The following is a 27,896-nucleotide window of genomic DNA, read 5'->3' as shown; positions in this document are numbered from 1 at the left end:
GGGGAATCCCACTGCTTCAGGTTTCCACCGCTAGGAGCGGAAGACAGTTGACGCGGCACTCTAGCCGTTGGTCGGAAATCCCACTGGTCCTGTTTTCTACCACTAGGAGCGGAAGATAGTGGACGAGACGCTCTCTAGTCGTTGGTCGGAAATCCCACTGGTCCTGTTTTCTACCACTTAGGAGCGGAAGAGAGTCGACGCGGCGCTCTAGGCGTTGGTCGGAAATCCCACTGGTCCTGTTTTCTTTCAATAGGAGCGGAAGAGAGCCGACGCGACGCTCTAGCCGCTCGCCGGGAATCTCCACTGGGGATCTACTTCCGGGTGGGCCTTTCTGGTCGCAGTTACGAGCGGTGGCAGAAGAGCCTCGGCGGAGGTGAGACCGCTTTCTCGGGCTGGAGAGGCCGCTGGAGGCCGGTAGAGTGGCCTCGAGATGCGCTGGGCTCGGCTGGCCCTCTGACCGGGGGGGGGGGGTCCTCTGACCATGTGCAGAGGGCGTTTCCCAGCGGGAAGCGCTAAAGGGAGAATCGCTGCGGTGAACTCGGCCAAGTTATCAGTTTCGTAGACAACCAATTTGGTGTAATAGTGAAGACTGGGAGTTCTAGTCCCGCCTTAGGCGTATAAAGCCAATTGGGTGGCTTTGGGCCAATCACCAGGAGACTGGGAGTTCTAGTCCCGCCTTAGGCATATAAAGCCAATCGGGTGACTGGGCCAATCACCGGGAGACTGGGAGTTCTAGTAGCACCTTAGGCGTATAAAGCCAATTGGGTGGCTTTGGGCCAATCACCAGGAGACTGGGAGTTCTAGTCCCGCCTTAGGCATATAAAGCCAATTGGGTGACTGGGCCAATCACCGGGAGACTGGGAGTTCTAGTACCACCTTAGGCGTATAAAGCCAATTAGGTGGCTTTGGGCCAATCACCAGGCGACTGGGAGTTCTAGTCCCGCCTTAGGCGTATAAAGCCAATTGGGTGACTGGGCCAATCACCTGGAGACTGGGAGTTCTAGTCCCGCCTTAGGCATATAAAGCCAACTGGGTGACTTTGGGCCAATCACCAGGAGACTGGGAGTTCTAGTCCCACCTTAGGCGTATAAAGCCTATTGGGTGGCTTTGGGCCAATCACCAGGAGACTGGGAGTTCTAGTCCCACCTTAGGCATATAAAGCCTATTGGGTGGCTTTGGGCCAATCACCAGGAGACTGGGAGTCCTAGTCCCGCCTTGGGCGTATAGAGCCAGTTGGGTGGCTTTGGGTCACCAGGAGACGATGAGTTCTAGCTCCATTTTAGGCATGAAAGCCGACTGGGTGACTTTGGGCAGATCTCATCCTCTTTATTTCTTGTTTTCTTTACAATTTTTTACTTCTATAAAAAGTCTGACACCCAAAAGGCGGCTTAAAAGAAAAAAATCTAAACGTCAGAACAACTTGGCTCGATTGCTCCTCCGCCCACCGGTTCCCGCCTTCTCCTCCTCCTCCCCCCCCCCGAGGGAAGCCCGAGGTCATGTCCTCCGAATCCAGCAAGAAGCGGAAGCCCAAGGTCATTCGCATGGATGGCGGGCCGCAGGAAGGCAAGCGGAGCAGATCGGACGTGGATCAGGTAAAGCGTGCAGGAGGCGTCCTTGCAAAAAAAAAACCTGGCGGGTTTTTTCGGGGTGGAGGAATCTGTTGCTGAACCTTTTTGGGGGGGGGGTGTTCAAAAGAAAATAAGACCCTGTTTTATTTTGGGGGGAAACACGGTAGAACAGTGACGGTTAATCTTTTTCTTAATGGCGTGCCACAATTGGGTGCGTGGGCCCACACCAAGTCAATCCTGCGCATGCGCTACGACCCCTCCCCAGGCTCCAGAGGCTTTCCTGATGCCTGCGGAGTGCAAAAAACGGCCGCCAACGAGCCAACCAGAAGTCCCCTCCCAGCCGTCCGGAAGGACGAAAATTGGTTGGCCAGTGCACGCATGTGCGGTGGAGAGCTGATAGCTGGTGTGCCCCCTGCAGCTCGCGATCACGGCGGTAGAACGATGCTGTAAGACCGGACCGAGGCATTTTCCTCTGCGGCTGTTGCGTCGAAGTGACAACCGCCTGCCGAGGTCAGCGCCCCTCACCCCTTCCTCCTCCGTTCCTCTCCGTAGGATGCCAGGTACTACAGCGAGGAGGCCGAGGTGGAACTGCGAGACCCCAGCCGAGATTACGAATTGTACAAGCAGACGTGCCAAGATCTCCAGAGGCTGATGGCAGAGATCCAGGAACTGAAGAGCAAAGGACACAAGGACAGCGTAAGTCACTCTGGGTGTCATCAAACAGCCACCCACCCACCCACCCCCCCCGGGAAATACGGGGTAGTCCTCGGCGTACGGTCACAACTGAGCCCAAGGTTTATGTTGCTAAGCGAGTTCAGTCTTCGCGTGGCCCTCGCTACGAATCTTTCTGGCTGCAGCAAGTTAAGTGGATCAACGCAATCGATAAGTTGGGAACGGGGGTGAAAAGTGTTTCCATCTGGCTCCCCCCCCCCCCTACTTTGCTCATCCGAATGGTTGGGAAAAGGGGAATTGAGCAAACTTGGGAACGCAGCAACGGTCATAAATATGAACCAGGCACCGGGATTTTGATCACACAGTCCCGGGGAAGCTACAAAAGGTCGCAACGGTGAAAAATGGTCATAAGTCTCTTTTTTCCAGTGCCATCGTAGCTTTGAACAGTCGTTCAACGGACTGTTATAAATCAAGGACCACCTATGAGAATTTTTGGCAAAATTCAAAGTTCTCTGCCTCCCTCTCTCTCCTCCCTCCTTACCTCCCTCTCTCTCTCTTCTCCGTCTCTCTTTCCACCCTCGCTCTTCTCTCCCCTCTTTCCTTCCTTCCTCTTTCCCTCCCTCTCACTCCTCCCTCTCTCTTTCCTCCCTCCCTCTTCTCCCTCTCTCTTCCCTCCCTCCCTCCTTATCTATCTCTTTCATTCTCCCTCTTTCTTTCCTCCCTCCCTTTCTCCTCTCTCTCTCTCTCTTTCCTCCCTTGCTCTTCTCTCTCCTCCCTTTCTCTCATCCCTCTCTTTCCTCCCTCCTTACCCCCTCTCCTTCTCCCTCTCTCCTTCCTTTCTTTCTTTCCCCCCTCCCTCTCTCTCACACACAAACACACCCAGTTGACACTTAAGGGGTCTCAGTATTTTGCATTCTGGATGGGGAACCATATTCCCATTGGAGCAATCCAGTTTCGAACCCACTCCAACCACCCAAACAATCCCTGTCGCCTTTCTCTCTCCCTCTTTCTCTCTCTCTCTCCCTCCCTCCCTCTCCCCCTCTCCCTCCCCATCCCCGTCTCTCTCCCATACTCTCTCTTTCTCTCTCTCTCTCTGTCTCTCTCTCTCCGTTCGTCCATAGGGTGCCCTGAGCTTCCGAAATCCACGCAACAGGACCTGGTGAATAAACCCACGCCCCGTTCTGTTTTCCAGGCCGCGGAGATCGAAGAGCGACGGATCCAGAGCTGCGTCCACTTCATGACGCTGAAGAAGCTCAACCGCCTGGCTCACATTCGGCTGAAGAAAGGGAGGGACCAGACTCACGAGGTGCGGCCAAGTCTAGGAGAAGACGCAGGGAAGGGTGGAATAAATCAACCACCCTGGGACTGCGGGAGGGGTGGCAACCTGGGCCTTGTGCCAGTAGCTGGATGGTGCCTGCGCATGTGGGCACATGCCCAGCCCTCTCGTGCAGGCATCATCACACTGGTGCAGCCTCCTTCATCTGAGCATGCGCCTACTCCTCCCACCAAACCATCCCTTCTATAAAGGTCGGAATAATGGGTGAAAAAAAACTGGGGAAAGTTACCAAAACAATAGAATTAAAAGAGAGAAGAAAGATTGGGAAGAAAAAAATGTAGAAATGATAAAGACAAAGAAAAAATTAGGTGAATGAATGGAAAGAAGAGACTATAAAAGAAGGGAAATTTCTGAGAGAAAAAGAGAAAATGGTTAGGAAAGGAGGAAGAGGATTTACTAGTAGAATAAGATGAAATATATTAACATTGTCAATGGTACATAGTTAATACGATGTCAGGGAAATAGATTAATGCTATTAATTGTGGATAATTTAACTAAGGGGAAATGTTTCATTGTGCAAAATTAAACGTGAGGCTTTGCGTTATCTATAGTAAAACAGAAAAATAGACTGAAATGAAAAGGTTAACATTTGGTTAACCCGGAGGGGCAAATGGGGGTATTTATGTTTATCGATTGGAGAAGAAACTAAATTTAAATTGGAAAATAGGGAAGGGAAATAAGATGGCTGGAATTGGAAATGGAAATACGATGTCGAATGAATTATGCATAAGAGAAGACGTCAAAGATTAGATTTTAAAGTAACATGATTGCATTTGTATACTGTTGCTCTTTAATTTTAGTGTAAAAATAGGACAAGCTGAATATATTGATAGATAGTAGAAATACACCGAAGGGAGGAGTAGAGGGAAAGAAGAAAGAGGGGGAGAGAGGGTGGGAGAGAGGATTGGAGGGAGGAGGAGAAGGAAGGGAGGGAGTGTATTGGGAGAGAGGAGTGATAGAGGGGGAAGGGAAGTAGGGTAGAGGGGAATGCTGGAAGGAAGAACGAAAGTTGGAGGGGGGCGAAAGAAAGGGTGTATGGTGGGTCGAAGTGGTATATTGGGTTTGTATTTTGGGGGGTATTGTTGACAAGAGGGAGTGCTGTGTTTATTGTTCAATGTTATATGCCCCATTTATGCACAGTATATATGTGACTGTACGAAATGAAATGGAAATAAAACATATTTACACCAAGGGGAAAAAAAAAAGAGAAGACGTCAAAGAGACGAAGGGCCCGTCGTTTAAAATATGCAATAAAAATAAAAACCTTTCTAAAAAACAAACAAACCATCCCTTCTGCCCCCCTCCCTCCCTCCCTCCCACCTCTCTGGGCCAGCACCTAAGAGGTCAGAGAAAGCCTCTTCTTGACTATCCCTAATGTGGCGACTTCGGCCTCTCTTTCTGTTGTGGATGCAGGCGAAACAGAAAGTCGATGCTTATCATCTCCAGCTCCAAAACTTGCTCTACGAAGTGATGCATTTGCAGAAGGAGATCACCAAGTGTTTGGAGTTCAAGTAAGTCCGCCAGGGGGTGGAAGGCGACAGGGTGGACGGTTTTAAGGTTGAAGATAAAAAGAGCCGCCAGTGATTAGAATGCGGTATTGCAGGCGGCTTCTTTTGCCGGCTGCCAGCACTTTGGCAGTTTCGATCCTGACCGGCTCAAGGTTGACTCAGCCTTCCGTCCTTCCGAGGTGGGTCAAATGAGAACCCAGATTGTTGGGGGCAAGAGGCTGACTCTGTAAACCGCTTAGAGAGGGCTGTAAAAGCACTATAAAGCAGTATATGTCTAAGTGCTATTGTTACTGTTATTGTCCTTCCTTCCTTCCTTTCTTCCTTCCTTTCTTCCTATACAATGGTTAGAATGCAGTATTGAAAACTAACTCTGCTCAAAGGTTGACTCAGCCTTCCCTCTTTCCGAGGTGGGTCAAATGAGGACCCAGATTGTTAGGGGAAAGAGGCTGACTTAGAGAGGACTCCCTTCCTTCCTTCCTTCCTTCCTTCCTTCCTTCCTTCCTTCCTTCCTTCCTTCCTTCTGGTTGACTCAGCCTTCCCTCCATCTGAGGTGGGTAAAAGGATGACTCAGATTGTTGGGGGAAAGAGGCTGACTCTGTAAACCGCTTAGAGAGGGCTGGAAAGCATTGTGAAGAGGTATATAAATCTGCTATTGCTATTTCTCTTTTTCCTTCCTTCCTTCCCATCTTCCCTTTCTTCCTTCCTTCCTTCCTTCCTTCCTGTGTAGTAGTTAGAAAGCAGTATCGCAGGCTAACTCTGCCCTCTGCCAGGAGTTCGATCCTGACTGGCTCAAGGTTGACTCAGCCTTCCCTCCTTCCGAGGTGGGTCAAATGAGGACCCAGATCGTTGAGGGAAAGAGGCTGACTCTGTAAAGCGCTTAGAGAGGGCAGGAAAGGACTGTGAAGAGGTATATAAGTCTAAGTGCTGTTATTATTCCTTTGCTCTTCCTTTTCCCCTCCCTCCCTCCCTTCCTTCCTTCCTTCCATCCATCCATCTTCTATCTACCTATCTATCCATCTCAAGGTTGACTCAGCCTTCCATTCTTCCAAGGTGGGTCAAATGAGGACCCAGATTGTTTGGGGGTAAAAGGCTGACTCTGTAAACCGCTTAGAGAGGGCTGTAAAACACTATGAAGCGGTATATAAGTCTAAATGTTATTCCTTTCGTAATGGATGGACAGACGTACAGGTGGGTGGGTGGGTGGACGAATACATGGATATCCACCCACCCACCCACAGTTGTCGGTAAGCACTGTTTTCACCCTTTCCTGTATCTCTTGAGGAGGGAAACACGGTTTTTTTTTTAAGCCAGCCATCTCCTTTCTGCCCCTTGGCGCAGATCTAAGCACGAGGAGATCGAACTGGTGAGCGTGGACGAGTTTTATAAGGAAGCCCCTCCAGATATCAGCAAATCGGACATTACCCTCAGCGACCCGCACGAGCAGACCCTCTCCCGCCTCGACTGGGAACTGGAGCAGCGCAAACGGTGAGTAGGGCAGCCCCCCCCCCCCGGCGAGAAGGAAGCAGGGCCTTTTCTGTGGCGGCTCCCGCCCTCCGGAACCCCCTAATGGGCGTGTGTCGTACTGGGGAGGGCTGGTGGATGAAGAGACGATCCCACTTCCACTCTGCTGCAGGTTGCTCCTTCCTCAGCTGCCTTTTAATGTCCTTTTCATGGTGATAACTTTACTCTGTTTCAATGTTTTATATTGTGTTCTTCATTTTCTGTAATAAGCCACCTAGGGACACTTGATACAAAACAATACAATAGCAGGGTTGGAAGGGACCTTTGAGGTCTTCTAGTCCAACCTCCTGCTTAGACAGGAAACCCTACACCACTGCATACAAATGGTTATCCAACATCTTCTTAAAAACTTCCAGTGTTGGAGCACAACTTCTGGAGGCAAGTCCTTCCACTGATTAATTGTTCTCACTGTCAGGAAATTTCTCCCTAATTCTAAGTTGCTTATCCCCTTGATTACAATACAATACAATACAATAGCAGAGTTGGAAGGGACCTTGGAGGTCTTCTAGTCCAACCCCCTGCCCAGGCAGGAAACCATATACCATTTCAGACAAATGGTTATCCAACATCTTCTTAAAAACCTCCAGCATTGGAGCATTCACAACTTCTGGAGGCAACTTCTGTTCCACTGATTAATTGTTCTAACTGTCAGGAAATTTCTCCTCAGTTCTAAGTTGCTTATCCCCTTGATTACAATACAATACAATACAATACAATACAATACAATAGCAGAGTTGGAAGGGACCTTGGAGGTCTTCTAGTCCAACCCCCTGCGCAGGCAGGAAACCATATACCATTTCAGACAAATGGCTATCCAACATCTTCTTAAAGACTTCCAGTGTTGGAGCATTCACAACTTCTGGAGGCAACTTCTGTTCCACTGATTAATTTTTCTCACTGTCAGGAAATTTCTCCTCAGTTCTAAGTTGCTTCTCTCCTTGATTAGTTTCCCCCCATTGCTTCTTGTTCTACCCTCAGGTGCCTTGGAGAATAGCTGGACTCCCTCTTCTTTGTGGCAACCCCTGAGATATTGGAAGACTGCTATCATGTCTCCCCTAGTTCTTCTTTTCATTAAACTAGACATACCCAGTTCCTGCAACCGTTCTTCATATGTTTTAGCCTCCAGTCCCCTCATCCTCTTTGTTGCTCTTCTCTCCACCCTTTCTAGAGTCTCCACATCTTTTCTACATGGTGACGAACAAAACTGAACGCAGGACCCTTGATGTTAATTCTGTTTATAACCGTCATAAACTGTGTGTCTCTTTTTTTTTACACAGGCTGGCAGAGAAGTACGAAGAAAGTTTAGCCAACAAAGAGAAGATCCTGAAAGAGATAGAAGTGAAGAAGGAATACCTGAGCAATCTCCAGCCTCGGCTGAACAGCATCATGCAGGTATGGTCCTTTATCCAACAAGCCTTTATATCATCCTGTTGATTCTGAATCGGTTATTTAAAATCAAATCAAATCAAATCTGCATCCCTATCGCATAACTTGGCTTGGTTTGTGCCCTGACCCAGCTGCCCAAACACAACAGATCCTCTGAAGTTAAATCAGTGATTCCTTTATTAGGAACCTCTGCAAAAAAGTATCTGTCTCACTGCAGGCTAACAAGTCCGGCCGGCAGGGAGATGAATAGTTGTCTGCCACACCTATTCCGCCCCCTGCCTTTTATCCCCAGAGCTAGGGTGGGGCTTTGCTAGCAACAGTGGCTCTTCCATCCCAAGGACCAACCCATAGATTTCCACTGCTCTCCTCTCCTCTGCCACATCTATTTATCTCCACTTTTATCCCTAGAGCTAGGGTGGGGCTTTGCTAGCAACAGTGGCTCTTCCATCTCAAGGACCGGCCCATAGATTTCCACTGCTTTCCTCTCCTCTGCCACATCTATTTATCTCCACTTCCTGCCTTTTATCCCCAGAGCTAGCGTGGGGCTTAGCTAGCAGCAGTGGCTCTTCCATCCCAAGGACCAGCCCATAGATTTCCACTGCTCTCCTTTCCTCTCTGCCTCATCTATTTAGCTTCACTTTTATCCTCAGAGCTAGGGTGGGGCTTCGCTAGCAGCGGTGGCTCTTCCGTCCCAAGGACCGGCCCATAGATTTCCACTGCTCTCCTCTCCTCTGCCACATCTATTTATCTCTACTTCCTGCCTTTTATCTCCAGAGCTAGGGTGGGGCTTCGTTTGTAGCAGTGATTCTTTTGTCCCAAGGACCGGCCCATAGATTTCCACTGCTCTCCTCTCCTCTGCCACATCTATTTAGCTCCACTTTTATCTCCAGAGCTAGGGTGGGGCTTTGCTAGCAACGGTAGCTCTTCCATCCCAAGAACCGGCCCATAGATTTCCACTGCTTTCCTCTCCTCTGCCACATCTATTCATCTCCGCTCCCTGCCTTTTATCCCCAGAGCTAGGGTGGGGCTCCATTAGCAGCAGTGATTCTTCTGTCCCATGGACCGGCCCATAGATTTCCACTGCTCTCCTCTCCTCTGCCTTCTACGCATCTGCACATCAGGCACTGGACCCAGCTGTTCCTCCTCTTCCTCATCAGCCACCTCCACACCTGGGGTCTGTTGACTCTCCACCTGAGGGCAGAAGGACAACCGAGGCTCCGCCCCCCCTCTCTCCCCCTCTCCCTCCCTGTCTCTCCCTCCCTCCCTCTCTCTCTCTCTCTCTCCCTGCCAGTTCCATCCTACCTCAGAGCTCATAGGTTGCCTTGATGCTGACTCTGACACCTTTCCTCCTCCTCTGATTCGGCTGCTGGAGGGGCCAGTGGGCCACAACAAGTTTGTTTTGAGCTTATGGCAGGTGGGAAACTGGACCGTTCTAGTTTAGTAGAGGGTGGGCAACTTGGAAACTTTCCCATGAATTCCCCATGCCGCCTGCGACTCAACTTGTATAAAATAGTTGATTTGCCCTCCCTTTTCACTTTTTATTTTTTATTTTCCAACCACTCCCTACTGATAACCCCTGCAAGCTGACCTTTTTTTTCTTTTCTTTTTTCCCTTCCTGTTTTTTCCTCCCAGGCCTCTCTTCCAGTCCAGGAATACTTTGCCATGCCTTTCGACCAAGTTCACAAGCAATACGAAACAGCCAGGCATCTCCCACCCCCGCTCTACGTCCTCTTTGTCCAAGCCAGTGCCTACGGCCAGGCCTGTGGTGAGTAGTCCAGAGTTGGCCAGCTTTGAAGGTTCCCTACTCCCCCCCCCTACCCCCCATCCCTCACTGAAGGAAACGTAGGCTCCGATCGCTCTTTGCAGCTCTGGCTGAAGGCCAAAGCTTAAATGGAGGTGCAGCCACCGCATGGGGGGCCACCTGGTTGACTTCCGTTTCTTCTCCAGGATTCCTAGGCTGGGTGTGTAAACAGATTTCTAGGTTAGGGCTCAGATGGGGGGGGGTTTACAAAGCACATGGGGTCACTAAATGAATTGTTATACGTCGAGGACTCTCCCTCTGTCTCTCTCTCTCCCTCTCTCTCTCTCTGTGTGATGGGAGAAAGATGGTAGTTAATATGAGAGAGATGATTGATAGAAGATATATAATGGATTAATAGATAAATAGATTAGATACATAAGATAGATGATTAGGTAGGTTAGGTAGGTAGGTTAGGTAGGTAGGTTAGGTAGGTAGGTAGGTAGGAAGGAGACAGGATGGATGGATAGACAGACAGACGTAGCTAGATAATGTAGATGGATGGATGAGAGAGAGATGATAGGTAGATGACTGAATGGACAGATTGATGGATTAGATATAAAGCTAGATAGATGATATAAAAATGGATGGAGGGATGGATAGATAGATAGACAGACAGACAGACAGATAGACAGTAGATAGATAGATGATAGATAGATAGATAGATAGATAGATAGATAGATAGATAGATAGATAGATAGATTAAATAGATAGGATGGACGGACAGACAGATGTTTGTAGATAACGTGGATGAATGAGAGAGGTGATAGGTAGATAGGTAGATGACGGACTGGATGGATGGATGGATGGATGGATGGATGGATGGATGGATGGACGGACAGAGAGATGGATTAGGTATAAAGCTAGATAGATGGATATAAAAATGGATGGATAGATAGATTAGATGGATAGATAGATTGATAGATATAGATGGATGAATGGGTAGATTATATGGATAGTTGATAGATGGAGATGATAGATAGATAGATAGGATGGACGGACAGACAGACCTAGGTAGATAACGTGGATGAATAAGAGAGGTGATAGGTAGATAGGTAGATGACAGACTGGATGGATGGATGGATGGATGGATGGATGGATGGATGGATGGACGGACAGAGAGATGGATTAGGTATAAAGCTAGATAGATGAATATAAAAATGGATGGATAGATAGATTAGATGGAAAGATGGATAGATATAGATGGATGGGTAGATTATATGGATAGTTGATAGATGGATAGAGATAGATAAGATAGTTGGATAGATGATAGATAGATGATAGATAGATAGATAGATAGATAGATAGATAGATAGATAGATAGATAACATGTCTGTATGTATGTTATGTATACGTACACTTTTGAGAGCAGGCAACAATGTGTGTCCACAGTAAAAAAAAAAAAAAAACCACGACCATGAAGGTTCTCTGAATAATGCAGATTTACCAATCGATTCTCCCGAGTTGCATCTTCAGCTGCCGATGGAAAGGGAGCATTAGGGGCAGGTATAGGAGAGGCCCAGGGAGAGCCATTGAACAGCCTGGGCTGCACAGACCAACTCGTGGCCCAACGGTTTCCCCCTTTCAGAAGGTGGGCAGGTTAAACCTTCCCAGGGTCTTTGCAAGAAAGAGGATCACAGGCGTTTTTCTCTTCCCCCAGATAAGAAGCTGGCGGTGGCGATCGAAGGAAACGTGGACGAAGCCAAAGCCCTTTGCAAACCTCCGGAAGACTCCCAGGGTAAGTGCCGGCGTTGCTGGTTCTGAGGGTACCGGCTAGAGGGTTGGTTATTCCAGCTAGTCCCCAACTTAAAACCATTCGTTTAGTAACAGTTGAAAGTCACACCGGCCGTTTTTCACTCTTACCGTCCGTTCCATCATCCCCGTGGTCCAAATTCAGATGCTCGGCAACTGGCTCATATTTATGACAGTCGCTGTCCCAGCCCTGTGACTGGCTTAACGACGGCAGTGGTTCGCTGAACGACTGTGGCAAGAAAGGTCGTAAAGTGGGCCAAATGGACAGATGTTTCACTTAGCAGAGTCATAGGGCTCTATGATCGTAAGCTGAGGGCCATCTGTATCCTTGCAGATAAGCGCCTTGGCAGATCAGCCAAATCCAATTTTGGGGTGGGTATTTTCACCCCTAAAATTCTCTGCTTACAAGCAATTACAGTAATTCAAAATAGCTATTATCCAAGCCCAGCAGAAATAGAAATAGAATAGAAATAGCAATAGAAATAGCAATAGAAATAGCAATAGAAATAGCAATAGCAATAGCAATAGAATAGAAATAGAAATAATAGAAATAGAAATAATAGAAATAGAAATAGAATAGAAATAGAATAGAAATAGAATAGAAATAGAATAGAAATAGAATAGAAATAGAATAGAAATAGAAATAGAAATAATGAAATAGAAATAATGAAATAGAATAGAATAACAGAGTTGGAAGGGACCTTGGAGGTCTTCTAGTCCAACCCCCTGCCTAGGCAGGAAACCCTATACCGTTTCAGACAAATGGCTATCCAACATCTTCTTAAAAACTTCCGGTGTTGGAGCATTCACAACTTCTGGAGGCAAATTGTTCCATTGATTAATTGTTCTAACTGTCAGGAAATTTCTCCTTAGTTTTAAGTTGCTTCTCTCCTTGATTAGTTTCCACCCATTGCTTCTTGTTCTGCCCTCAAGTGCTTTGGAGAATAGCTTGACTCCCTCTTCTTTGGGGCAGCCCCTCAAATACTAGAACACTGCTACCATGTCACCCCCAGTTCTTCTTTTCACCAAACTAGACATCCCCAGTTCCAGCAACTGTTCTTCATGTGTTTTATCCTCCAGTCCCTAATCTTCTTTCTTGCTCTTCTCTGCACTCTTTCTAGAGTCTCCACATCTTTTTTACATCGTGACTGGCAAACCACACAGGCTTTTGAGATGTTCAATCTGCCAAGTTTTTCTCTTCTAATGTTTTGTTTTGTATTCCCAGATGACGAGAGCGATTCCGACGTCGAGGAGGAGCAGACTACGGTGAGGATTGGTGATGGCAGGGGGCCAAAGCTGAGAACAGGAGGGTTGCCAACAACTCCTGCCTGAACCTCTTAACATATTCCTGTTTGGGGGTGTCCCTTTTAATTAACCCATGGAAGCCAAAAAATCAGATTGGTAGCGCTGGAAGGAATCTTAGAGGACATCTAGTCCAACCCTAAACTCTGTGCAGGATGTGCTACAGTATCTCTGCTTATGCAATTAAACACGTTTTGGTTTTCTTTCTCCCCCACTGCAGAAACGCCGGCGGCCAACTTTGGGGGTGCAGCTGGATGACAAGCGGAAAGAGATGTTGAAGAAGCACCCTCTGTCCGTCACCATCAACCTGAAGTGCAAAGGTAGGAGAAAACCAAAGGGGTTATTGATTTTTATTGCCACTTTGTGATCCCAATCTGGGAGTTGAGTTGATTTGGGTTAGGTTGGGTTGAGTTGAGTTGAGTAGGGTGGAATTGAACTGAAAAGTCAGGTTGAGTTAAATTGAGTTGGGCTGAGTTGAGTTGAGAAGTTGAGTTAGGTTGGGTTGGGTTAAGTTGGGTTGGGTTGAGACGTTGAATTGAGTTTAGTTGGACTGGGCTAGGTTAGGTTGTGTTAAGTTGGGTTGGGTTCAGTTGGGTTGGGTTGAGAAGTTGAGTTAGGTTGGGTTGAGTTAAGCTGGGTTGGGTTGGGTTGAGTAAAGCTGGGTTGAGTTGTTGCGTTGAGTTATTGGATTACAAGGCAGTTCGTTTCTAGTTTCACTCCAGTAATAAAAGCAGCATTCATCATCAAGGCCCAACAGAGTATGGCTAACAAAGTCAAGTTGGCAGCTGCAATGGATTTTGGGAATTTAGATTGTACCATCATGGCTACCATCTTCATGTCTTTGACCATACTACAGGGCCCTTAATATTAGAAAGCATGGACTCACTTCCTCTCCCTTTGTTTGATCATTTCCTTGGCTTTCATACTCTAATCCCAAACAATATAATGATGACCATGTGGGCTGCAATAGTGTAGATCAGGGTGGTCTCCAAATTTGGCCACTGTAAGACTTGTGGACTTCAACTCCCAGAATTCCTCAAAGGACTGACATTTTCCTTCCTGGAGTCTCTTCCTTTAGCAATGAGGATGTGTGCTGGGACTCCACTCTGGAGAACTGAAACACGCAAACAGACAAACACGCCCCCACACCCACACCCTTTCTGTGCTTGGGAGAGTGACCCCGGCTGTGTGTCCTTGCAGATGGCAGTTTGCTGTTCCTGACCTTTTACTACTTGATGAACCTCAACGTCCTGACCGTCAAGGCCAAGATGACCGCAGCGACGGAGATGACCGTGCCCATCAGCGCTGGGTGAGCTGTCACGGGGGAATCTGCTGAGAAACTCGAGGTGGCTAGAAGACAACATGGGAGGAGAGAACAGGATAGCTGTTGAATCGTTGTGGCTACCAGCTTTTCATGTCAAAAGACGCCACCTCTCACGTGGTGTCCTTCAGTGATGACATTGCAGCTCCTGGTAGGCTGGGCACACTGCGAATGCCCTGCGCAGGCTCCGCCACCGATCCGGCCTTGGGAGGCTCCTAGCAATAGCAGGGAAACGTATCAGGGCCGCCGCACAGCTCGGTAAGTTCTCCGTGGCCTCCAGAGTTCCTACGCTGTGCAGCGTGCAGGTGTGGCTTCCGGCACAAACCGTGGCCGCACCACCCAGCTGGTGGTTCCTGGTGCGGCGGGCAGGCGGTGACACGCGGGCCAGCTGGTAGGTCCTGGTGCAGCATGGTCCCCGTCCAAATGGCAGCCCCTGCGACCTAAGGGATTGTCCCAAATGAAACCAGAGTCCAAGGCAAAGGATTGCTCAAAGTTCCAGTTTATTAAGAAAGCCATGTTGGCACATCTGGGAAAACCCGAATCTGAAAGCTTCCCGGTTTTCCCTACCCAGTTGAAAGTTCAAGATCTTGCCCCTCCACACCCACAAGCCCATCACATGGTCCAATCTTCCACTGCCATGCTGGCAGCTTCCACCCATCCAGTTCCGGTCAGGTGCAGAGACAAAGATGACCTTAGCTTTCTAAGAAGAATGTTGTTATGGCTACATATCACCCAACTCCATATAATTTCCCCCTCCCACTTTCCCACAGTAGAAAGTGTGGCAGGCCTGAAACCTGAAAGGTGGCTAGCAGGTGTGACAGGCTGACATGTGTCCCTTCTGCCTGGATTTGGGGTGTGAAACTGCTGATGACTCAGGTGTCAACTGGCAAAGGATTTCTAGTCTGCTCTCGAATTGCTATGAGCCGCAAGGGGGGAAGCACATTCCACGCATACATTCTTCCAGGGTTGGATCTCAGATTGCCAAAGTTGGCTTGTGAGGCATGGATTTCTATAGCCCACCTTGTTGGAGAATGTGATTTATGACACAGACTGAGAGGAGGGGGAGGGGGCAAGAGGGTCAAAGTTGAGCTGTTGAATGACAGAGGGAAGAAAGGAGGTAGGGAGGAGGAGAAAGGGAGAAGAGGCAAGAATAAATATGGTGTATAGAGAGAAGAGCCAATGATAGTCTTTGGGGGTTGATGGCAAGATGAATTGACATAATATTGAATAATGCAAAATAGTATTGGTTATGTAATGGTACACGTGGTTATTTGTATGAAAATAAAAAACTTTAATTTTTAAAGTTGAGCCATAAATTATGTGCGGCAGAGTTGACTTCCCTCGAGTAGATGCCGACATGCTGCTCTTAATAAATACCGTATTTTTCAGAGTATAAGACGCACCTTTTCCCCTCAAATAAGAGGGTGAAAATCTGGGTGCATCTTATACACTGAATACAGCATTTTTGGCCTCCAGAAACCCCTCTCCCTTCGCAAAAATGGCCGTGCATTGCCTTTAGGAGGCTTCCAGAGTGCTCCTGGGGGCTGGGGAGAGCTGAAATGAGCGAAAAATGGGCCGTTTTGGGGGGGCAGCCCCCAGGAGCACTCTACAAGCCTCCTAAAGGCTATGCATGCCCCCCCTTTTTTTTTACAAAGAAGGTCTGCAGAGTGCAAAACCTTTTTTTTAAAAAATTGGTGCGTCTTATACTCTGAAAAATACGGTAACTGGTTTTCTCTTGAAACTTGGCTTGAAACCCATGAGTTAATTAGGGCATCTATCGGAACCTAGACAGCAGGAAGGCTTCCCTGCTCCCTCAATTCAGGCAGAATTTGAACTGACGGGCAGCCGCAGAGTCACCCCGAGATTGACTGACTCCTTTTCTTCCCCCTCCTGGATTTTTTTTCCCTAGGGACCTGCTGTGCCCCGATTCTCTTCTGAGCTGCCTCTATCCTGGGGACCACGGAAAGAGGACCCCAAACCCCGCCAACCAGTTCCAGTTCGACAAAGTGGGGTAAGCCCAGGAGGGAGGGATGGGGCTGCCGGTATTACCCCAATGGGGCAGGTAGTCCTGGATATTTTATATCCATTTGTCTAGGGACAATCGCACGCTTAAAAATGAGCTGTGTCCGTTTTCACACTTACGACCGCGGCCCTATCCCCACGGCCATGCGGGTTCAAAATTCAGTCGCGGGGCAACTGGCTGCTGTTTATGACGGTTGCAGTGTACCATGGGTCCTGTGATTCCCCCTTTGCAACTTTCTGGCAAGTCAAGTCACCGGGGAAGCCTGATTCACTTAACAACCGTGGCAGGAAAGGTCGTAAAACGGCACAAAACTCAACAACTATCTGGCTTAGCACAGAATGTTGGGCTCAGTGGTGATCGTAAATCAAGGACTTCCTGTATGGGCAAACTCGCCAAGATGGCTACCACAGTGCGATGGAAACTACCGTATTTTTCGGACTATAAGACGCACGGGTGTATAAGATGCACCAAGATTTCAAAGAGGTAAGTAAGAAAAAAATGTTTTTGTCCTCCCCGGCTCCGAGAAGCACTCTGCAGACTTCAGCAGGGCTGGGGGAAGACAAAAACGCCCCCATTTTTGCAGGAAAATGAGTATAAGCTGCGTCTTATGCTACGAAAAATACGGTATCTCTTTTTTAAATGTATGACATATCTTAACTTTCTTTTAAAAATATGCATTGCAGTCTTCTGATTGTTGATTGTCCTCATCCCTTCTTCTCTTCCCCTTTCCAGCATCCTGACCCTGAACGACTACGTGCCTGAACTGGGCCATCCATACGTATGGGTGCAAAAACTGGGGGGCTTGCACTTCCCCAAGGACCAACCCCAGGTAGGTGTAGACGGATGCCTCCCGAAAGCTCTTTTCCGAAATTCAGTGGTTCCTTTTTAATCCCCCCACAAGACCAAGATCAATTGATGCTGTTCCAACCGAGGCTCCCCGAGAGCCTGAAGCCAACTCCTGGTCCCCACAAAAACCCCTTTGATCAATTGACTGTGAATTCTGCTCATTCACATCCGGCAAAGTCTTTCAAGGGAGAATTTATGGTCACAGACCTTATGTGGCTTGGAGAGCTGCCAGGCCGATCTCTGCAGAACTTGGCAAGGAGTCTCGGAGAGTCACGAACCAATGAAGCGAACTAATTGTCTCCTGCAAACTCCACTCCCCTGTCGCTCCTCTTTTATTCCCTCTGGGAGGGGCCATTCACCGTCCACCTGTGGCCTTACTCCCAAGTCAACCCCTGTTCTTTAGCTTTCCCTTCGTCTGGCAACTCTGTGCATGCGCACACTGGGAACAGGCTCCAGCTGTTCTTCTGCCTCACTGATGTCCGACTTTGAAGGCAGCTGATAACTGTCAGACGGCTCTGGCACCCCTCTCTGCCTCCGACACAGACCCCTCATCCGAGCCTTCCCGAGACTCCAGGACTGGCCCAGGTTCCTCCCCAACCCTCCTCACTGTCTGAATCTGGTGGGCCACAACAGATGCCATCAACAAAAGGGCAGATGTGTGTGTTGTGTTTTGTGCATACATTTGTACCCAAGTGATTGATGTGAAATCTGTGCAGAGGAGCCACTGAAATCTTCCAGGTCAAGTTGGACTCACAATGGCCTCTCATTCAAATATTAACCAGGTCTGATCCTGATCAACCAAGGGATGTCCTGTACAGATGTCCCTGATTTAACAATAGTTAGTTTAGTGACTGTTCAAAGCTACCACAGCACTGAAAAAGGTGTTTTATGACCGTTTTCCACACTTACGACCATTGCACCATCCCCGTGATTCAAATCCAGACCCTTGGCAACCGGGTCAGATTTACGACCTTTGCGGTTTCCCAGCATCACATGATAAAACTTTGGAGACCTGACGAGCAAGATTCAGTTAACAACCGGGCTATTCACTTAACGAACCGCAATGATTCACTTAACGCGGGCAGGAGAAGTCGTAAAAAGAGGGCAAAACTAGGCTTCTGATCTTAACTTCAGCTTCCCTTAGCTTTGCTGGACCGCGGTAAACAAGGCTGTCGCTGAATGAGGACCTCCTGTAAGGGTGTTTTATCTTGTCATACAGAATCCTGTGGTCGCCGATAACTCACTGAGTGCTAGCCACATGGAGAGGACCATGAAACTGCTCAAAACGAGGTTGGAGTCGCGCCTGGCCCTTCACAAGCAGTTTGCTTCCCTCGGTGAGTCCTTGGCACCGTCCCGTTCTCTTAGCAAAGGGGGGGGGAGTTGTATGCTCCCCATATAGGACATTTGCTGGGGAATTCTGGGAGTTGAAATCCACAGGTCTATGCTCCCCGTATAGGTCATTTGTCCAGGGTGCAATAAAAGTCTCAGGCCTAGAAGGTTGGATTAGAAGACCTCTAAGGTCCCTTCCCGCCCAGTAAAGGAATCAATAAAATAACGCAGGGGTCTCCAAACTTGGTAACTTTGAAACTTGTGGACTTCAACTCCCAGAATTCCTGGGAGGCTGGCTGAGGAATTCTGGGAGTTGAAGTTCAGAAGTCTTAAAAGTTGCCGAGTTTGGAGACCTATATAAAAATGAAGTCCTTTCTCTTTTTTTATAGTTCTCTGTCCATTAACCGGGTCCACCTCCGTTCAATGCCCCAATTATCTTCGCTGGCACTTCTTTTTATTCTCCTCCCCCCCCCCCCCCAAGTTGCTGAAAAATGTGAGAAATGGCCTACTCTGGCTGTCAGGTTTCCGAAAAGATGCCCTAAATAACTCATGAGTCTAGAGTCAAGTTTCAAAAGGAAACCAGTAATTTGTAATTGTAATTTAATAAATTTATATGCCGCCCAATCCCGTAGGACTCTGGGTGGCTTACAAAGTACAAGACTAAAAAGATAAAAAGTTAAAAATAGGGAAAAAGAAAACAGATTTAAAAGCAACACACCATACACTCAATCTAGGTGGGGCTGGACCTCATTCATGAGGTCAACAGCCCCATGCCTGCCGGAATAGCCAGGTTTTAGTGGCTTTTCGGAAGGCCGAGAGAGTGGGAAGGGTCAGGATCTCTGCGGGTAGATCGTTCCACAGGGCCAGAGTAGCTACAGAGAAGGCCCTCCCCCGAGGGGTTGTCAGCCGGCATTGTCCGTTCAACGGCACCCGGAGAAGGACCAACCTGTGAGATCTTATCGGCCGTTGGGAGGTATGTGGCAGGAGGCGGTCTTGCAGATATCCGGGTCCTAGGCCATGTAGTCATTTATTAGAAACACCATTTCGGCAAATACCCCATTGCAGTCAGATCTGACCTCCCTTAAGTTACGGCTGAACTTTGCCCCTATTTCTCTCCTCCACTCAGTCTGTGTCATAAATCACATTCACCAATGAAGTGTATACCTCCCAAGCCTGCTGTAGTAATCTGAGATCCGACTCAAAGCAGGATGGCTGGCCGAGGAATTCTGGGAGTTGAAGTCCACAGCACTTAGAGTCACCAAGGTTGGGAAACGCCTGTCCTACCCAATGCAGGAAGGCTGGCTGAGGAATTCTTGGAGTTGAAGTCCCCAAGTCTTTACATTACTCTTGGTGTAGAAAAGCAGGATGGTCCTCGGGGACTAAAGAAGGAAGCTTCTATTTGGTCCTTTTGCAAGAATTGTCTTCTAGGAGGGGCCCCTTATCTCCTTATCTTGTTGCCTCCAGAACATGGCATTCTGCCTGTCTCCCCTGAGTCTCAGCATCTCTTCCCCGCCAAGATTGTGTCGCATTTGGTGAAGTGGATGTCCCTCACGTACGAAGATTACATGGTAAGTAGCTTCCTTTAGAAGTAGCCTTTTCTTCCGCGGGAAAAATAGACAAGCACAAATCGCCCTCGACTTGATGACCACAACGGAACCCCGAAATTTATGCTAAGCGAGACATTGGCGAAGGGAGCCCCTCCTCAGAGCCTTCCCCAGCCTCCAGGACTGGCCCAGGTTCCTCCCCAACCCTCCTCACTGCCTGAATCTGCTGCCAGCTCCGCAGGCCGCCAGCAAACCAGAACATTCTGCTTTTTCCTCCCTCTAGGAGCTGCCTTACACTAAAGACGTGGTTGAGTCTGGTTTGGCTGAAGATACTCACCTCTATTACTTGGCACTGATCGAGAGAGGCACGGGTGAGTTTGCGTCTTTTCTCCTGTGGGTTCCTCTCCCCCCCAACTGAGAGGTTGAGGAGATGCCTAGTGGTTGTTACTTCAGGGAAGAGAAAAACAGAACATTTCTTCCCCGGTGCAGCAAAGGATGATATGCCACAAAACATGTCTGCTAAAGGGGGAGTGGGGTGCAGTGGTTGGGTCCTCTGGAGACCCCGATCTTCAGCAATCAAACGGGGTCCCCAGTTCGATCCTTATGAAACCGAAACTGGATTCTGTAATGGGCTGTGAGAAGCAACTTGGGAGGAAGAAGGGAAAGACGCAGGAGAGACAACCGAGGAGCAAAAAACGAAGCCGGCCGCAGAGTCAAACAGTGAGGAGGTTGGGGAGGAACCTGGGCCAGTCCTGGAGTCTGGGGAAGGGAAGGCTCGGACGAGGGCTCTGCATCGGAGGCAGAGAGGGGGCCAGGGCCGTCTGGGAGTTATGTGCTGCCTCTGGAGTCTGACATCAGCAAGGCAGAGGAACAGGGGGAGCCTGTTCCCAGTGTGTTCATGCACAGAGCTGCCAGAAGGCAAGAACTGTTAAGACAAAAGGAGCGACTCGGGAGTAAGGCTTGGAGATGACTGGCCCCTCCCATAAGGCATAAAAGAGGAGCAAATGGATGTGAGCCTTTGCAGGAAGCAACTTGGTTCTTTGTGGTCAGTTTAAACTCTGAAACTCCGTTTTGACTCTGTGCTCCACGTGGCCTTGCAAAACCAATTGGCAATTCGGTCTCTGGCAGTGTTTCAAGGGAGATAAAGGCGAGTGCTTATCAGTCTTATCCCAAAAGACTTTGGCAGACTTCTGTCGGACTCTTTACAAAATATTTGTGACTCATTACGGGCTGTGAATGAACACAACTCACAGCCGCTGAAATAAAAATAGGGTTTGGGGGTCTAAGTGTGTGGTTTTTACTGTCTCAGGAAGCCTGGGTTAGAATACCACCTGTACTTCATTTAGACACCCCACAGCCCATTTTCCAGCTGTCTTAAGACTTGGGGCTCCCCCCCCCCCCCCGCATCGAAAAGTGCCGGAAATTCACCAGCGCCTTCTGCTAAAATACAATCATCACTCCCTTCTACATCTGCAGGGGACCCCCTGACAAGGGAAATTCTGTAGAAGGAATTAATCGATGCGTTAAAAAATCATGCTGTTACGATAGAAGCAAAACTTAAGGAAGAGATTTAGGACATCTTTTCGGAAACCTGACAGACAGATTAGGCCATTGCTCACAAACAGATGTCTGAAAAACTTATGACATGTAACCAAATGATTAGAAGGGACTTGGTGACGGCTCTGAATTCAATAGTTGGTTATGCACAGGCCCTTGAAGAAAAGTTAGAAAAACTTAGTGACGCTAATACAAACTTGACAACGAAAATGGAGGCGGTCCAGCAAAAGGTTAGCAATGCAGACAATGAAATCATAATGCTACAGTATAGGCAAATGGAATTTGCTTTAAGGATAAGGGGCCTCCCTGAAAATACACAAGAGAACCTGAAACAGACTCTCTCTGAAGCCTTCGACCTGATGGCGGGAAGGTCAGGAGGGAATCTTGACTGGCAAATCGAAAAGGTTTATCGCGTTAATTCCTTGCTGGCAAAACAAAAACAATTACCAAGAGATATAGTGACCTATTTTGCCGCTAGAGATGTGAGAAATATGATATTACAGGAATCCTACAAAAATAAGCTTCAAATCCGGGGTCGGGAGGTGACTGTCTTGAAGGAGATACCACCTAAAATGCTGAGATCTAGGAAAGACTATGCCTTTCTAGTGGAAGAGCTCAAAAATCGCCAGATACAGTTTAGATGGGACACACCAACCGGCATCGCATTTAGCTATCTTGGAAAAAGACATCACCTCAATACAGTATGGAAAGCTCAAGATTTCTACACCAACGTACTGAAGGGTGGACAACCCTCTTCCTCTAGATCTAGACAAAGAGAACAAGAAGGATATGATGGAAAGCAAGCCACTCAAGTTTTAACAAGGGGGGATCAACTTGTTCTTTCAGAGGTACAAGAAGCTAAAGAACAAAGACAAGACCGCGTGGTTACCAGACGAATGGAACAGGAATTAAGAAAACAACGTACACAAGCCACCATTCAGGAGCATACAGGTGTTACATCAGAAACAGTGGGAGGAGCTAGGCCAAAGGTTAAATTTCAAGAGGTTCAGATGGCTATTAAAAAGTTTCAGGGGGCTAATGATGGTAACTAAATCTCTAATATGGAATGTTAAGCGATTGGATTAATTTAGCAGGAAATGGAGTGCTCAGTATTGAAGGGTTTGGTTTGGTATATGGCTGCTTGTTTGCTGTATAATAAAGAGGTGGATGAGAACTTTAAAGGTCATGCTTTGGGGAATGCCTTGCTACGGGTTGGGAAAAAAACATTAATATTAATTACATGGTAGATTTATAAAATGGTTAAGGTATTCTGGACAAAAATATGATGGATTATGTAAAATGCTCTCTCTCAAAAAAAAACCCCACCTATTCTCTGTTATGTATAATCACTGACTGTACAGTAGTAGAGATTAACTTGACTTTGCATTTGATAACTGCAGCTAGATTGTTGGTGGCGCAATACTGGAAGAAGGAAGATTTGTTTACTATCTAGGAATGGATATTGAATATCACAAACTTAGCAGAGATGGCTAAAATAGTTGCATATCTCAAGGATAATTCAAACGAGAGATATAAACGAGACTGGGAAAAATGGATTGACTATATTCAAAATAAATATGGGTCTAGGAAATTTCAGATAGTTTATGACTAAGATCAGAAACGATACAAATTGTTTATAGTTAGCCTAGCAAGGAGGAGCTAAGATCAATTCAAAGATGTTATTAACTTTCTACGTTTTCTCTTAAGTATATCTTAAACTGTTTTTGTTAAAGATTTATACCTTGTATTGGTTCTGGGAAGTCAGAGTGAGGGAAGGTTGGGGTGAGGGTGGGAGGGAGTGGAGTTTACTAAGTTGGAGGAAGGATGTTGGATGATTGTACATGTATACTGCTATTTTTTCTTTTTTATGTATATTGAAATGGAATTATAAATACCATCAACACAAAAGGGATTTTGCTCAGATGCTGAAACACGCCAAGTGAATTAGAGGAAGAGTGGGAAGTAGAGGAGAGAAGAAAGATGGGAAGAGAGGGATAGGAAGAGAGGGTGAAGGGGGAAGATGAGGTGTATAAGGAGGAGTGGTAAGGGGAGAGAGTAGAAGGAGAAAGGAAGGGGAAGTAGAGTAGTATGGAAGCGGAAATACACCAATGAGAAGAAGAGTGGGAAGCAGAAGGGAGAAGAAAGGTGGGAAGAGAGGGATAGGAGAGAGGGTAAGGGGGGAAGATGAGGAGGATGAGGATAAGGAGGAGTGGAATGTAGAGAGAGGAGAAGGAGAAAGGAAGGGGAAGTAGAGTAGGAAAGGAAGATGGAGGGAAGATAGGAAGTAAGAGAGAGGTAGAAGAAAAAGGTGTATGGAGAGTAGAAGAGCTAATAATGGGTGTTAATCTTTTTGGGGCGTTGAGGACAAGAGGAACTGATGTAATCATTATTTAATACTATATGATACTGGCTATGTATAGTATACATGTGATTGTTATGAAAATGGAAATAAAAATATGTTTTTTTTTAAAAAAAGACTGGGGGCTGAGCTGAGATTCCTGAGTGTACAGATTCCTGGGAGGTTGTGGGAGCACACCCTCTCTTAAAAATTTCAACCCCCTCCAACAAATCTGCAGCCCCCCCCAAATTTCATTCTCGCCAACTTCAGCGAGAACACCAGCAGGGTCTCCTCCGAGCTTTGGGATAGCAAATACTTGTTGGTTTGTTTCTGCTGGAAAGTGTAGTTACGTGTCAAAGAGGCATCCTTGCTAAACAGAGTTCTTGCTTCCATCTCGGCTGCAGCCAAGCTCCAGGCCTCCGTAGTGTTGAACCCCGGATATTCCTCCATCCCGCCCGTCTTCAGCCTTTGCTTGAACTGGAAAGGGGAGAAAACCAGCATGAATGATGACAACATTCGGGTAGGTCCGAGACAGGGGAACGGGGCTGGGGGATTCTGGGAGTTGGAAGTCCACCCGGAAGTGGCCTAGGTTAAATGTATTTAATTATTCATGCAGTAACAGCAAGCTAGAATTGTATTTGCACAACATTGGGAAAGGGAAGAGATCCCTGCCGATGAAAAGGTGATTAGGAAAATATTAGAACGTGCAGAAACGAACAGATAAATGCTGGCGATTAAGGAAAAAGAACAAACGGAATATTATTTGATAATGAGAATTATTTTATCAATGGTTAGAGAATAAAAATGGAGGTTGAAAAAGAGTGTCAGACCTCCAAGCTATCTTTTCCGTGACCCGACAAATGCACGCACGACAAAAGCACGCTGACAAAACCGCGACGCTAAAACCGCGACGTCATCAACACGCCGACAACAGCGCGCCGACAGAAGCGCAAATTAAGTTAGGGTTAGCGTTAGGTTTAGGGTTAGGTTTAGGTTTACAGCCCGCTTCTGTCGGCGCGTTGTTGTCGGCGTGATTCAGCGCTCATTCGTCGACGCGGTTTAGAACTCGCGGTTTTGTCACCGCAGTTTAGTCGGGCGCGCTTTTGTCAGTGAACCATCTTTTCTTCTTAGGTTTCAGGCCTGCCACACTTTCTACTGTGGGAAAATGGGAGGGGCGGATTATGTGGAGTTAGGTGATGGGTAGCCATAACAACATTCTTCTTAGAAAGTCAAGGTCTCCACACCTGACTGGAACTGGATGGGTGGAAGCTGCCAGCATGGCAGTAGGAGATTGGACGATGGGATGGACTTGTGGGTGTGGGGGGCAGGATCTTGAACTTTCAACTGGGTGGGGAAAACCGGGAAGCTTTCAGATTCGGGTTTTCCCAAATGTGCCAACATGGCTCTCTTAATAAATTGAGGAATCCTTTCCCTCGGACTCTGATTTACTTTCGGATGCTATTAGGAACCCAAATCTGACCAAGAGTAGAAAATATGTTAAGATAGAGATGTAAACAATATGATCATTGTTAGTATTATGATGATGAGGATTATTATGCTTAATATTGTTATTATAAAAGAGCCGAGGTGGCGCAGTGGTTAGGGTGCAGTACTGCAGGCCACTTCAGCTGACTGTTATCTGCAGTTCAGCGGTTCTAATCTCACCGGCTCAAGGTTGACTCAGCCTTCCATCCTTCCGAGGTGGGTGAAATGAGGACCCAGACTGTGGGGGCGATATGCTGACTCTGTAAACCGCTTAGAGAGGGCTGAAAGCCCTATGAAGTGGTATATAAGTCTAATTGCTATTGCTATATTCGCATTAGGAGATACATTAGGAGGAAAAAATGAACAGGCTTACTATGCTCAAGAAAAGATGGGATGTTCGTATTTTTTAAAAAAAAATTATATATATATGCACGGTTTTTTAGGCCATGGAGAGTGAGGTCAACGTCTGTTACAAAGAACTGTGCGGGCCAAAACCGGGCTACCAACTCCTCACCAACCAGTTGCAACGCCTTTGCGTCGTCCTGGATTTGTACCTGGAGACTGAGACACACGACAATAGCGTGGAAGGTCCCAAGGAATTTCCACAGGAGAAAATGTGCCTCCGTTTGGCCAGGTGAGCGAATAGGGGGGGGGGGGGGGCAGGGAGATCTGGCAGAAGGGCAATGGGGCAACTCGCCCTGGCTAATTCACCGCCAGATGATTCGACATGGGATAACTCAAGTGGAATGGCAGCTCAAAGAATTCTAACTTGGTTAAAAAAAAAAGGAATAAAAGGAATCCCTGCGGATTTGACTCCCACTAGTCCCAGTCCTTCCCACCCAGAACGGGCAGAAAACGGAGCGCCCAGAGGCCGAAAACTGGGCATGCGGAGGCGGCAATAGGCCACGGCAATCCCTGCAGCCTGAAACAGCTGATCGTTGGGAAGCTGGTCCAACCGACAATCAGTTGTGCTTGTGCCAATCAGGCTGTGCTGAAATTGAAACGGAAACGGGCGGATTTGACTCCCACTAGTCCCAGTCCTTCCCACCCAGAACGGGCAGAAAACGGAGCGCGCAGAGGCCGAAAACTGGGCACGCGGAGGCGGCAATAGGCCACGGCAATCCCTGCAGCCTGAAACAGCTGATCGTTGGGAAGCTGGTCCAACTGGCAATCAGCTGTGCTTGTGCTAATCAGGCTGTGCTGAAATTGAAACGGAAACGGGCTGTTTGGTGCAAGGAGGCAACTTGCTGGGAGGCAGAGGCAGATTTTTTTCCCCTTGTTTTCCACTCCAAAAGCTAGGTGCGTCTTATACTTCGAAAAATACGGTACTTTCAAAGATGACATTAGTCATTTTACAAACGTAACTTCTTATATATCTGTGGGACGGTCGGTGCACGAGGGCCGTATGGAGTGTTTATTCTTAAGTGTCCCGTGACTCTTCCCTTTTGAAATCTCCCTTCATCCATAGGGGACCCAGCCGGTTGAAACCCTTCAAATACAACTACTCCCAAGGCTTCTTCAGCCATCGATGAGCCCAGCCGCAGCCGCTGGGAGTCCTACTTAGGCCACCCTTCCCAAGCAAAGGGAATTGCTTTGGGTCTGGAGCTGATGCGTTTCTGATGGATTCCAGAATGTTTGTCCTGCTGAAGCCGCGCCAGAAAAGACAGCCAAGCGGTCATCATTCCTCCATCTCTTGTGGAAATTGTTCCGAAGGAATTAAAATTGAGTAAAGGGCGTCTCTGAAGTCCTTACCTATGAAATACTAGCCGATAACCCGGCGTTGCCCAGGTATTTATTTATTTGGGGGGGGATATCCAGGCCAAACATAATTTCTAATGTTGAATTTGCCACCTTACCGGAGGGATTTTGGGGTATCTTACCCCCCACACACACACACACACAGTATTTGTTTCCAGGGAGTAAGTCATCTGTGTACGTTTGATTGAAATTGCTCCAGGCGTTCCAGAGTAATGCTGGAACACACACACACTCACACACACAAACGTGTTTGGATGGATGGATGGATGGATGGATGGATGGATGGATGGATGGATGGATGGATGGATAGATAGATAGATAGTAGAGAGAGAGGTAGGTAGATAGATGGATAGATAGATAATAGAGAGAGAGGTAGACAGACAGACAGACAGATAATAGAGAGAGGTAGAGATAGATAGATGATAGATAGATAGATGATAGATAGATAGATAGATAGATAGATAGATAGATAGATAGATAGATGATAGATGATAGAGAGGTAGGTAGATAGAGATAGATAGATAATAGAGGGGTAGATAGGTAGATAGAGAGATAATATAGAGAGAGGTAGGTAGAGAGAGAGAGAGATAATAGAGGTAGGTAGATAGAGAGAGATAGAGAGATAATAGAGAGGTAGGTAGGTAGATGATAGATAGATAGATAGATAGATAGATGATAGATAGATAGATAGATAGATAGATGATAGATAGATAGATAGATAGATAGATAGATAGATAGATAGATAGATAGATAGATAGATATTGAACCAATAAAGGAGGATATGTAGATCAGGGTTGAATGGGGGTGTGTGTCCTTGGCGCTCTCTGAGCGTGGTGATTTTCTTGCAGGCGT

General features: G+C 47.4%; 1 protein-coding gene across 2 annotated transcripts; it reads left to right on the top strand.

Moving 5' to 3' along the window:
• Positions 1–273: 273 nt before the first annotated feature.
• Positions 274–27,030, top strand: THOC5 (THO complex 5). Of its 2 annotated transcripts, none has more exons than XM_032229711.1 (20): positions 274–373; positions 1,369–1,592; positions 2,121–2,264; positions 3,433–3,546; positions 4,990–5,087; positions 6,423–6,569; positions 7,883–7,997; positions 9,624–9,756; positions 11,450–11,527; positions 12,767–12,807; positions 13,064–13,163; positions 14,044–14,152; positions 16,074–16,175; positions 16,920–17,016; positions 18,253–18,367; positions 19,827–19,930; positions 20,190–20,277; positions 24,206–24,321; positions 25,730–25,920; positions 26,755–27,030. In XM_032229711.1, the coding sequence occupies exons 2-20, from the start codon at positions 1,497–1,499 to the stop codon at positions 26,816–26,818; spliced, it is 2,052 nt and encodes a 683-aa protein (XP_032085602.1). In that variant the 5' UTR covers positions 274–373; positions 1,369–1,496; the 3' UTR covers positions 26,819–27,030. The 2 variants fall into 2 exon arrangements, with proteins under 2 accessions (XP_032085602.1, XP_032085604.1); XM_032229713.1 differs by having other exon boundaries at positions 284–373; positions 1,483–1,592.
• Positions 27,031–27,896: the final 866 nt, after the last annotated feature.

The sequence above is a fragment of the Thamnophis elegans genome, chromosome 13 (assembly GCF_009769535.1).
Source record: "Thamnophis elegans isolate rThaEle1 chromosome 13, rThaEle1.pri, whole genome shotgun sequence".
In the NCBI taxonomy this organism is placed as follows: Eukaryota; Metazoa; Chordata; class Lepidosauria; order Squamata; family Colubridae; genus Thamnophis; species Thamnophis elegans.
The sequence above is the reverse complement of the archived record's forward strand: the minus strand, read 5'-3'. Positions and strand labels throughout refer to the sequence as shown.